At 42.1% G+C, this 11,704-nt stretch overlaps 1 protein-coding gene across 2 annotated transcripts; it reads right to left on the bottom strand.

Moving 5' to 3' along the window:
• Positions 1-5,363: 5,363 nt before the first annotated feature.
• Positions 5,364-11,256, bottom strand: SRP19 (signal recognition particle 19). 2 transcript variants are annotated; one of them, XM_084833877.1, is made up of 5 exons: positions 11,156-11,256; positions 9,012-9,087; positions 8,136-8,207; positions 7,207-7,324; positions 5,364-6,127 (listed from the first exon to the last, which is right to left on the bottom strand). In XM_084833877.1, exons 1-5 carry the CDS (start codon positions 11,194-11,196, stop codon positions 5,994-5,996), a joined length of 441 nt encoding a protein of 146 aa, XP_084690003.1. In that variant the 5' UTR covers positions 11,197-11,256; the 3' UTR covers positions 5,364-5,993. The 2 variants fall into 2 exon arrangements, with proteins under 2 accessions (XP_084690003.1, XP_084690004.1); XM_084833878.1 differs by having other exon boundaries at positions 7,213-7,324.
• Positions 11,257-11,704: the final 448 nt, after the last annotated feature.

Here is an 11,704-nt window from a genome sequence, read left to right as displayed (position 1 = left end):
TTCACAGCAGATGTTCACATTGCATATAGGAAAACTGAGTAATGGAATAAGAAATGTATAACAACCTTAATTTCCATCCTGTATGCTGCAAAACTTCACCTGGCTAAAATTTCACTCTAGGACTTTGCATTTGTATAGGAAAAAAGGGCTAATAATACTTGCTGGTGAAAGTGGCCGTCTGTCCACAGCAAAAACCGTCTTGGAAGAAAACCTGAAGTGGGAAAGTACCAAGGAAATCTAGTTCTTAAGCATATAAAGGGATTTAAGAACCTGATTACATGTAACCTCTACTGAAAGTTGGTGCCTTAACATGTATGCCATACATTAAGGGGAAATGCTGTTGTAAACAAACCAAACTAGAACTTCTAGTTATGATCTAAGTTGACCCCCCAGATCACCCCACACACTCAAGACTGAGAACATATCAGACCAAATACACACATAGTCCTCCCATTCTGATTTTGGTTAAAGGTTGAGCTTGGGTCTTGTGTTGGAGCAACTTGATAGATCAGGTCACTCCTTTCTTTCCTTCCAAATATAGAAAGCAAAAAAAACCTTCAGCTTCTACCCCATCTCATCACACATATCCCCATGGTCATACTTACATACAATAGTGATTTGTTACTGTGGTTTTTCCCCCATGTCATAACACTGATTTTTATATTAACATTTTATACCCCACCTTCTGCTTCAGTTTGGAGATGCTCCCTCTTGATTTTAAGCCCTTTGATTAGAAAGAAGCTAGAAAATGTGAACACAATCAGAACAAAAGTAAAAGCAATCCTTATATATTGTTTTCATGATTCTAAGAGTTCTGAGGTGCTTAATCATGCTTTTCAACATGTCCAGGCAGCTGTAGCTCACGATAACTCCTGCCAGCATATATAGACTAACTCATTTAAGTGCTCAAGGAATTATAAAAGTAATATCTCAGTAACAATGATTAGGGTTAGGGGTAATAATAGTATACAAAGCATAGCCATGGTATCTTGCTCAACTCCAAATTCTTACATTCCTTTTTTATGTGGAAAAGTCTAGTTATTTTTACCCCTGTAGTTTCACATGATTAATGTTGTTTATGCCTTCATGTAGCAAGAACTGGTACAGTCAGGGCCACAAATATTGGAACAAGGATAACTGTTTTGGCAGTTGGCCTCTGTACACCACCACATTGAAGATGAAATGAAACACACCCAGATGGGAGCGAAGTCAGGACTTTCAGCTGTAATTCAAGGGGTTTGACAGAAGTGGGGCACTAACCATTCAGGAAGTACAGCCAGTGGCACACACACATACCCATCGTTGGTGGCTCATAAGTAATGGAACGAATGGCTGACAAGCAGCTACATGGCCAGGTGTGGCCTGTTTCCTGGGCCATGACCAATCAAGCAGAGAAAAGGCCTGGAGGTGGTTCTGAGTGTTACATTTGCATTTGGTAGCTGTTCACTGGAACCCCCAACATGAGGTCCAAAGAGGTGTCCATATGAGTGAAGGAGACCATCATTAGGCTGAGGAAACAAACCATCAGAGAGAGAGCAAAAACAGTGGGAGTGGCCAATACAACCGTTTGGACCATCCTGACAAAGAAGGAATTAACTGGCAAGCTCAGCAACAGCAAAAGGCCTGGAAGACCCCGGAAAACAACTAAAGAGGATGACCACAGAATTCTGCTCGTGGTGAAGAGGAACCCTTTCACAACATCTAGCCAGGTCTAAAATGCTCTTGAGGTAGGCATGTCATTGTCCACATCTACAGTCAAGAGACAGCTTTATGAATGTACATACAGAGGCTTCGCAACAAGGTGCAAACCACTGATGACACTCAAGAACAGACAGGCCAGATTAGCCTTTGCCAGCAAACACCTAAAAAAGCCTGCCCAGTTCTGGAATAAGATTCTTCAGACTGATGAAACCAAGGTTAACTTGTACCAGAATGATGGGAAAAGTATGGAGAAGGAAAGGAATAGCTCATGATCCAAAGCATACCACATCATCTGTCAAACATGGTGGAGGCAGTGTTATGGTATGGGCATGTATGGCTGCCAATGGAGCCGGGTCACTGGTGTTTATTGATGACCTGACTGCTGATAAAAGCAGCAGGATGAATGCTGAAGCATATAGGGCTATACTTTCTGCTCAGATTCAGCTGAATGCTGCCAAACTGATAGGACGCCACTTCATATTGCAGATGGATAATGACCCAAAACATACAGCAAAAGCTACCCAAGAGTTTCTCCAGGCAAAGAAGTGGGATGTTCTTCAATGGCCAAGTCAGTCACCTGATCTCAACCCAATAGAGCATGCTTTTCACTTACTGAAGACAGGACTGAAGGCAGAAGGACCCACAAACAAGCAGCAGCTGAAGGCAGCTGCAGTAAAGGCCTGGCAAAGCATCTTGAGGGAGGAGACTCAGCATTTGGTCATGTCCATGGGTTCCAGACTTCAGGCAGTCATTGACTGCAAAGGATTTTCATCCAGGTATTAAAGGCGATCCTTCAGTTTGAAATGATGTTGGTTTGTTCCATTACTTATGAGCCACCAACAATGGGTGTGTGTGTATGCCACTGGCTGTCCTTCCTGAATGGTTAAGTGCCCACTTTTGTCAAACCCCTTCAATTACAGCTGAAAGTCCTGACTTCACTCCCATCTGGGTGTGTTTCCTTTCAACTTCAATGTGGTGGTGTACAGAGACCAACTGCCAAAACAGTTATCCTTGTTCCAATATTTCTGGCCCTGACTGTATATACCATGTCAGAGCAATCCTGTGACTGGAAGCTTTCAGCATCATTGCAAAACATTCCTTCTTAGACAGACCTTTATCATTTCATATATTCATGGCACTTTGATATAGTTCTCACTGTACCTATTTTAAATATGGTTGTGGTTTATTGACTAAGACATACAAACAAAATATCAGTATTAGGTAATCTGAATGTTAGTTTTTTGGCAAGTGACCTTGAGTAGAATGTTTTTGCCATCTTCGCTACCTCTGCTTTAAATACAAAAAGGGCATCTTCAGACAGCTGCAGAAGGCAAATGAACACAAGCAGGCCTCCTTAGGCTGCATCAGAGAACAGGTCTGGGGTTTGGTGTTTCAAGTGGCTGAGGAAGGTGCTTTGGAAAAAAAAGGGGGCAGTGAAGTACTACAGGAGCCAGAATCTTTAAAAGTTTGCTCTGGCAAGTAAGTAGTATCAGCTTTATTGCTGTTAATAACTGCTTGTTTTTCCTGCACCAAACAGCTAATGAAGTTTAACAGAAAAGCCATTCTTCACTGTAATTTTGATACACTGGGAATGTATTTCGCTATACTGAACCAGAAGTTGCCATCTCCAGGCAGAGATGTCTCATAAGCAGCTATGATTCTTCGAAATCCACATCCCTAGGACTTGTGAGGTTACACTCAATTATCAACTTCTGTCTGGGTTATCACTAGCTTGAAGACTGAGATGTTTGCCAAATGTAAATTAACTCCTACAGGGGTGTCTGTGTGTGTGTGTGTGTGGGGGGGTGCTTCTGCACATTCACCACCAATACTCTAAGGGCACAATCCTATGCATGTATAGACAGAAAAAGTCTGACAACTTCCAGCATCCCCGCAGCCGGCCATGCTGGCTGTGGAATGCTGTGAGTTGTCAGACTTTTTTCTGTCTAAATGTATATAGGATTATGCTCTAAGTGACTTTTACCTTCAGATTATTTTTACTATTCACCACATGATGGAAATCCTCTTATTACCCAGCTCTTAAATTAGCATAGAAAACAAGGCTCAGTTCTCCTGGGACCCCAGTGGGCCAGAGTTTCAAGTCCAAACTCTGCCGCCCCTACCATCATTCTAACACTACTACTGAATTCTTAGCTTAGTTACTGATAAGGGTATAGAACCAGCCTGCACATCAATCCTATAAAAGCAGACTACAGCCCATTTTATTTCTAAGTTGTCTTTGTTCCTTGAAGCTCTCTTCATTGTTCTATCAGCGAAATATTTTCCTTGCATTATGTGTTCCAGCCTGCTGTGATAAAGCAACCCCAAAACCATATGTCTAAATAAGCTCTGCTTAAGTAAAAAAAATTTAATACTTAAATTTCTCACTGTTTTAAGAGGGCTGGGTATGTGGAGGACTGGAAGAATCCTGTGCTTAAGAGAGACTGGGGGTCATAGGCCTGCCCTGCAAATATTCCTACAGAGATATCCTCTACACCCTCTCAACCTTGCAGAAGTGGAAACAGTTCACAGAGAGTTGGTGGCAGCACTGAGACACAGTCCAGAGCAGCAAGTTTAAATTAGAATTGTGAGGCCTGCTTAAGAGAGGAGTGCCCCTCCCATGGGACAGTTCTATGATAGCATAATTCTGACCTTAGGGCTACATCAGATGAAAGGCATGTAATCATTGGTGATATAAGGGTACACTTTATATGTACATGCAGTAACACACACAACCCCTCCACTTGACAATTTATACTTTCCTACATGAAGTGCTTTATGTGAAATGAAGTTAATATATGAAGTCCTTAGTGTCACCTTAGACATTTTGGAAATACCATGAACTACTTGCAGACGTGCTTGGGATAGAAGGCAACATTTAACATTGGTCAATGTTACAAGCCACGCAGACCTGGAGAGGGAGTTTTGCTTTCCATTCAGTATGTTATCTTTAACAATGCTGCCAACTAGAGAAATGCAAAACTGTTATCAAACAGAAAATTAAGAACTTTCTATGAGCTTGATGCTTAGGGCCAAAACATTAGTCTTCAACTTCTGGATCAGGATCTACTTCTAGGCCACAGTCTGACCTAAGGAGTCAAAAAACCAACACTATCATCTTACTATGTATGTATGCATGTATGTATGTTACAGGTTCCAACCTTCTGAGGTTGTTTGAAGATTAATAGCCTAACTGCACATGGAATGGTGACCAAGAGCAGTTGCGTATCTAAAAATAGAGTGTATTTATGCTAGGAGGAGGCAAGATAGTTTAGATGAGGAAAACAGCACACAGAGAGGGGCTTATAGGCCCCTGTCCCTGCCCCACTGCTCCTATTCCATTCATAACCCAGATATTTGGTCCCTTCGGTCAAACATTTACCACTGTCTAATGTGTCAATTTTATGTTTGTGTAGTCCCGCCAATATATAACTGTGTAGTCTCAGCAAGCAGTAGATATTCAGGTTCATGTATTCTAGCTCTCCTTTAAATTGATTAACCTGAGTTATATTTGGGTTCCTCTAATTATAATCATAGAATGAGCTTTCTTTAAGAAACATGCTAAACCAGGGGTGGTGAGGTATGATGGAAGTTGTAGGCCAAAACATCTGGGGGACCACAAGTTGCCCACCCCTCTGCTTAAATCATCAGAAACACAGAACAAGTATCAAGACAATTTTATCTACATCCCCACGATTATAGATGTTTCATACATATAGTAAATTGATGACAAGGTTTGAATGTGCTCTCATCAACTGTAGCTTCACATCCCTCATTTGCTGAAAAAAATACGCAACTTCTATAGAGTACTATGTACAGCTTTCAGCCATGAGGTGTCTACAGGTTACCCAGCTCCACTAAAGAAGTATTCAGTTGTAAAACTCAATTTACCATTTAAAGCCAGCTATTTTAGGCAGGGGAAGTTTAAAGTTGCCCGTTCTAAACAGTTTAATTCAAAGAGTGTTTCTTTTATTTTAATAAAGAGAAAAAATCAATTTAGCTCCATAGAATTAATCCATCCCATTGTCATCTTACAAATCTGGACCACATCCAAGGCAACCAGCTTTATAAAAAACAAGATGTTCTTTTCTATTTGTTTTGAGCACTAAAGTATGTGTTTCTAGATATGATCAAATGGATCCATTGTAATTAGATGCAATTTAAATGCATTCCTGTTCAGAAACTATCACAAAACAGCTTTGACAGTTCTCATTTGTCCAATGTTCACATCAGAAGTCATTATTCCCCTGATCCATGTTCACTCTAATTTACACTATTTGTGCCAATCATGCTCATTTCTTCTTCTTTCCTTTGCTTTTTTTGCCCCCCTCTCCTTGCTGTAGACTTTGGTCACTGCCTCCCATTTTCTGTGTCCTTGTTTTCAGTTTGGGGATTGTTTCTGCTGCATACAGCATCACTGCCTTACCTTAAAAAAGAGGAGGGGGGAGAATAAAGAAAAAAAATATGAGGAAGAGTGCATCCAAGAAAACCTTCCATTTACAACTACCACTGACTACCACAAGATCATCACCTACAAGAACAGCTACAGAGGAAAGGACCAAAAACTGGCAATCAGCTTTTACACTGAATTCTTAAACTTGCCCTTCAATGATTCTTGCATACACAAATGGACTTTGTTAGCCACCTTGAGCATGTGGCATAGAAATCAAACTGATAACCAGAGGAGAAGAAACATACTATACAGTAACACTTTTTTAATGACTGATCATTCATCATTTATAAGTATGGTTGTTGCTTCTGTTCTTTAACCCAAAGACTATTCAAAATAATTATGAACAGCACTCTACCACTTAAATACATTAGGATATTATATATGTCTATTCTATTTAGTACAGGACTGTTGAACCTCTTTCTGCCCAAGGGTTGAATTCAATTTTGGAGAAGCTCTCAGTTGCCTCATTCCAGTGGTGGGCAGGGCGAAAAGCAAAAAGGGCAGGGCCAAAATACCAAACATAACAGCATATTTTATCGTAAAGCCCTTATTGCCAGTAACCAAGTGTTAGGAGAGGCATTTCAGCCTTTTACAATGGTGTGGGGGGGGGGGGGAGACCGCAAACGCTGGGAAGCCACCAAATGGTCGGGGAAAGGGGCATGGCATTCTGGGGAACTCAATGTGCCTGTGGGCTTAAGTGTTAACACTCCTTAAAAGTTCAAGAATTTGTATGGACAGAATTTGTCTTTAAAAGCCTTGTGTGTGTGAATACACACTAGGCCTACATCAAGTCTGAGAGATGTGGTAGCAAAAGGTGCTGGGAGAGAGAGAGAAATAAAAATAACAGCAGCAGCCCGCTACTGGAAAAAATCACCTTTGGCTTTAAGACTGCAATACTCTCCCTAGCTGCCAAAAATAGGGCGATTTTTTTGTAAGAGAAAGAAAGCACCCCTCCCCAATTATGGCTCCGTTCTAGTGTATACATATGTATGAACACACTTATTTCTTGTTATCTAAAGTCAAGTACTTAAAAAAAAGTTTTATTTCCTCACACTCACGTGTTGGAAACTGAGGCTGACATGGATTGCCATCTTCCTGCTTGAGCTGAATGCGCACTCTGCCCCTGTACTGTGCATCACGGTTCCACTCCCTGGGATACATTTTGTTTTTCTAGCATTTGGAAAGAAGTTTAGGATTTTAAAAACAAGCAGAATTCAAAATACACAAAGACTGTAATCCCAAACCCACTTACTATGAAGACCCATCAAACTCAGTGGGAATTACTTCAGAGCAAAGATGCTCAGGACCAACCTGTTAGTTTTATTTATTAAATGAATATTCCACATTTTTGCAAAAAATGGCACTCAAGGTGGCTTTTAATAATGTTCTTCACATATGTTACCTTAGTAACCCTTATAAGAACTCTTTTAGGTAGGCCATTATCCCCATACTACAGACAGAAAGCTAGATTGGTGAAGGTATCTAGCAGAAACCCCTTAAACCTATGATAGTTTAGAGTGGTGTTAGAACTATGGAAGTATATTTTGTATATGCACTAAAGCAGCTTTCCCCAGCCTGATGCCCTCTAGATGTTTTGGACAACTCCCAGAATTCCTGACCATTAGCCATACTGGCTGGAGCTGATGAGAGTTGAAGTCCAAAACATCAGGACAGCATCAAGTTGGGGCAGGCTGCTCTAGAGTCTCACTCCTTTCTATATTCCAAAGGCAGATACGTCATCTATCTTGGCATTCAAATTATCATCTGAGAATTTCTGTATTGGAACATACAGTCATCACAAAATTCTGTCAAATCTCAAAATATTATTTAATTTTAACATAACGGCTGGAGCTGATAGGAGTTGGTCCAAATCATCTGGAGGGCACCAGGCTGGGAAAGACTACAATACGGTGTATTAAATCACAATTTCACAACCACAGTTTTATGTATAATTACATTGGGAAAATTATTCTCATATCACCTCCAAAAGCACATTAAGTCCAACTGCTGCACAAACATCTTGGATTTCTGTAGATGTGGGATTTTCAACTGCCTAGAAAAGTCAGGATTTTAAATACATTTTATTTAAGGTATATTGAGACTACCATGCACACATATATTACAATCAGACTGTTTAACATTGTTAAAAGTTTCACACATAGTTCAACAAAATTATGCGAGTCTTTGCAGGGGAAGAAAAACATTCCCAAAACTTACTGAGGAACAACTGATTAACAATGAAAAACAATTCAGATGTTAAAAGGAGAAGCATTTAGAAGCAGTTAGTCAGTAAAACATAGCAACCTTTAAAACAATTTTTAAAACTTTCACATTTAACAGAATGCAAGAGAACTCAACTTTATAGCATCAACTTCCTGAAACCCAATCGTTGGCCTATTTTTACTGATACAAAAAAAGACATGGAAACCTGTTATGTGGCTAAAAATTTACAGTTAATTAGTAAGTGAATTATCAGGTGCAGCTAACTTTTTTTATATTGTTCCCAGAAACATAAGACTCTTTACAAAGCTTTTTTTCTGTATATGAAAACATAAAAAATACTGATCTAACAGTTCAAAAAGCACTACAATAACTACAGTAGTAGTTGGGTAATCTTAAATCCATTACACCAATGTAAGACATAAAGCATGGTTGTAAAAAGAGTATTTGGGGCTGATGAGACACATCCAGTAAGAGTACAAGTTTACCAACAGCAAGACAGGCACTGTACCTTTTAAAACAAAGGCTCTGGGAAATAAATTAAGAAAAGGTATGCAGTTATTCATTTTCTTCTATGACTCACTCCAAATTATTTTTATATTATACACAGCTGCGTGTCCCCCTCACCCAAAATTACTTTCTCAAGTGGTATTCTTCTTCCTTCTGCTATTGTCTTCTTGTTATTTATATAGGCTGGATATATACAGACGAACCTAAGCCAAGAGAAAACAGAACAGGCAGACAGCTGCTATGGTATGTATAGAAGGATATTTAGTATCTCCACCCCCAAACCAGGCTCAAACTCAGCCTTAAATTTCCTCAACTTGAGCCAGCTTACAGTTGCCAGACAATGGCATACACAGCTTTTTAAAAAACAACACCTCCCCTTCAGCTAAGACTTAGTAGCATTCGGGTCCAATCCTATGGGGAGCATGCTGGAAGTTGTAGGAATTTTTTTCTGTCTAAACACGCATACAGAATTGTGCCATTATGGAACTAAAGGCTTAGGTGTTGGGCGTGGGAGCTGCAACATTTCACTGTTTAATCAGTTCAATTCATAGATTTTAAAAACTTATCAACTAAAAATGTGCCTCTGATTAACTGAGTGGCAGAATATTATCTATACTAATAGCAGACTCAATTCTCTGACCACCAATCTTTGCGTTACCAAAATGGTACCAACCGCATACAAGAGGGGTATATCAGCAGGTTTGGGGGAACCCTAAGGTTTGCCGATGTATAACAAATCTTTAGGACGTGGCTGGGAAACATTTGTCTCTCCAGATGTTGGATTCCAATTCTCATCATCTCTAGCCAGCCTGGCCAATCATTCCTGACTATTGGGTCCTCTGATAGAAGGATAATGGGAAAATTATAGTTCAGCAATATTTAGAGGATCACACTTTTCCCACCCCGCTTTAGTTTTTTTTCTCCTAAGGTGGGAAATAGAACAGCCCAATGAGGACTGAGCATGGTCACTGGCAACTGCACACTCATCAGAGCACATCAGGGAGGGGGAAAAAAGCCACCCTCGCCAGCTTGGTAATTTCCTTCACCAGGGTTGCTTGCCATGTTGGGTGAACCCTACAACAGCCACAGCGGGGGTGGGGGGTGGGGGGAATAAACCTCTGTGGTTTATTTCCCTTCCATGATCATGCAAACCTGGTCAGTGTCTGTTGGGGAGGGGGGCACAGGAAGAGGCATGCAGGGGGGAAACAGAAAACAGAATGGAGCAGCTTGAAAAAGGCATGGCTACCAGGCACCCTGAACAGGAACACTGCAAACTGGAACATTTTGTTGCACCTCCTACTTATAATATTTTTAATACACAGGTTCATAACATCTGCCAACGTGAACCACTTTTTTTACAAGAGGCATTCTCTCTTCTCTCACACGTTAATGCATTTTAAGTCACTAATCTTTAACAGCTAGGTTAGGACCCACTACAGCAGCCTTCCCCAACCTGCTGCCCTCAGGATGTTTTGAGCTACAACTCCCAGGATTCTTGACCGCTGATCATGCTGTGGCTGATGGTAGTTGAAGTCCAAAACATCTAGAGGGCACCAGGTTGGGAAAGGCAACAGTAGTGGATCACAAACACCAACAAAAGATATAGTATAAACATTAAGAAAGGGTCCCCAATTCCATAATTGGGCTAAAGTTGGGTCCCGGATCTGAAAAGACTGAAGACGACTGTTCTAAGAGGATACTTAGTACCGCATGAAAGGGTCCAAGGCATCACCTGACTGACGGCTAAAAGCAACACCCCATGTTTATTACCTAAATGTTCTTGCTTCGTTAACGCTGTTTCACCCATGTTCAAGTCAATAGGTTAATCAGTTAATTTACTAAAACTCATACGATTAAATTGCTTTAAGCAGCCTGCAGTCACAGGCGCCCCCGCCCTTCCGTAATGGCACAATTACGGGAGGGGGGAATTAAAGGCTACCGAAGAAGCAGCAGCGACACCGCCGAGCGAAGAACAGCCACGTCAACGAGCGCCTCCGCGGAGGCCACCGAGGGAAGCCGCCCAGGCGTCCGAGTCTACCAGCGACTCGCTGTCGGGGCCCCGTGCCAGAGGGGCACGCGCAGGCCCCGCCCGGCTATTTGAATTTCTCCCCCAGCCGCGCTTCCCTCAACGGGCCTGCTGCGCTTGGTGGCGCCCCAAACCAGAACCCCCCGAACGGGCGGGAAGAGCTACAAAATGCCCCCGAGTGAGGAAACCGCGGCGACAGCAGCCTCCCCAAGGGCTCCTGCGGCCACTTCCCCGCCCCACGTTACCGAGACTTATCGGCGGGCAAAGGCGGCGCAGCCCACGCCATCGCCTCCGCGCGAACGACAGCGGTAAGCGGCCCGACCCACCACGGGGCGCGGACGAAAGGAGGGGAAAGGGGAACGCGACCGGATATCCCGCCCTTTCGTCGCTAACGTCCGCGTATTTCAATGGGCCATGGCAATATCACTCAAGGTTAAAGCGCATAGAGAAAACCAATCAGAGAAGGGTGTTTCCGACGTCGGCTAGAAAGGCAAGCGCTTAGACCATAGAGAAAGGCAAACGCGTAGTGTTTCGGCTAGAAGGGCAAGCGCATAGATCATAGAGATAGGAAAAGTAGGATCCCTTTGGTTTATGACCGGAGACGGAGCTTCCTGGTTCCTTTGGTCTCCTATTTGGTTTTGTCTTCGCCCGGGAGGCGAAAGCGAAGGCTGCCCGTAGCAAACAATGCAGACGTCCAGGATTTTAGCCCTCTCCCCACATAAAAAAGGTAGCGGAGCTCATGCAGTATTGTCTTTGCAGCTCCGGGCGTTTGTGAAGTGCTGCCTAGTCACAGC

The sequence above is a fragment of the Heloderma suspectum genome, chromosome 2 (assembly GCF_057233095.1).
Source record: "Heloderma suspectum isolate Gila_16-S chromosome 2, 16-S_ref, whole genome shotgun sequence".
NCBI lineage: Eukaryota > Metazoa > Chordata > Lepidosauria > Squamata > Helodermatidae > Heloderma > Heloderma suspectum.
This window is presented reverse-complemented; position numbering and strand designations above follow the sequence as displayed.

Excerpts from the sequence above, each read along its gene's own strand:
- SRP19 (XM_084833877.1), bottom strand. The coding sequence starts at position 11,196 with ATGGCGTGGGCTGCGCCGCCTTTGCCCGCCGATAAGTCTCG. Across the intron at positions 9,088-11,155 it reads TTGCCCGCCGATAAGTCTCG|GTTCGTCTGTATATATCCAG; the intron begins GTAACGTGGGGC and ends CTCTTGGCTTAG. Across the intron at positions 8,208-9,011 it reads GAAGAATACCACTTGAGAAA|GCAGTTGAAAATCCCACATC; the intron begins GTAATTTTGGGT and ends TGACTTTTCTAG.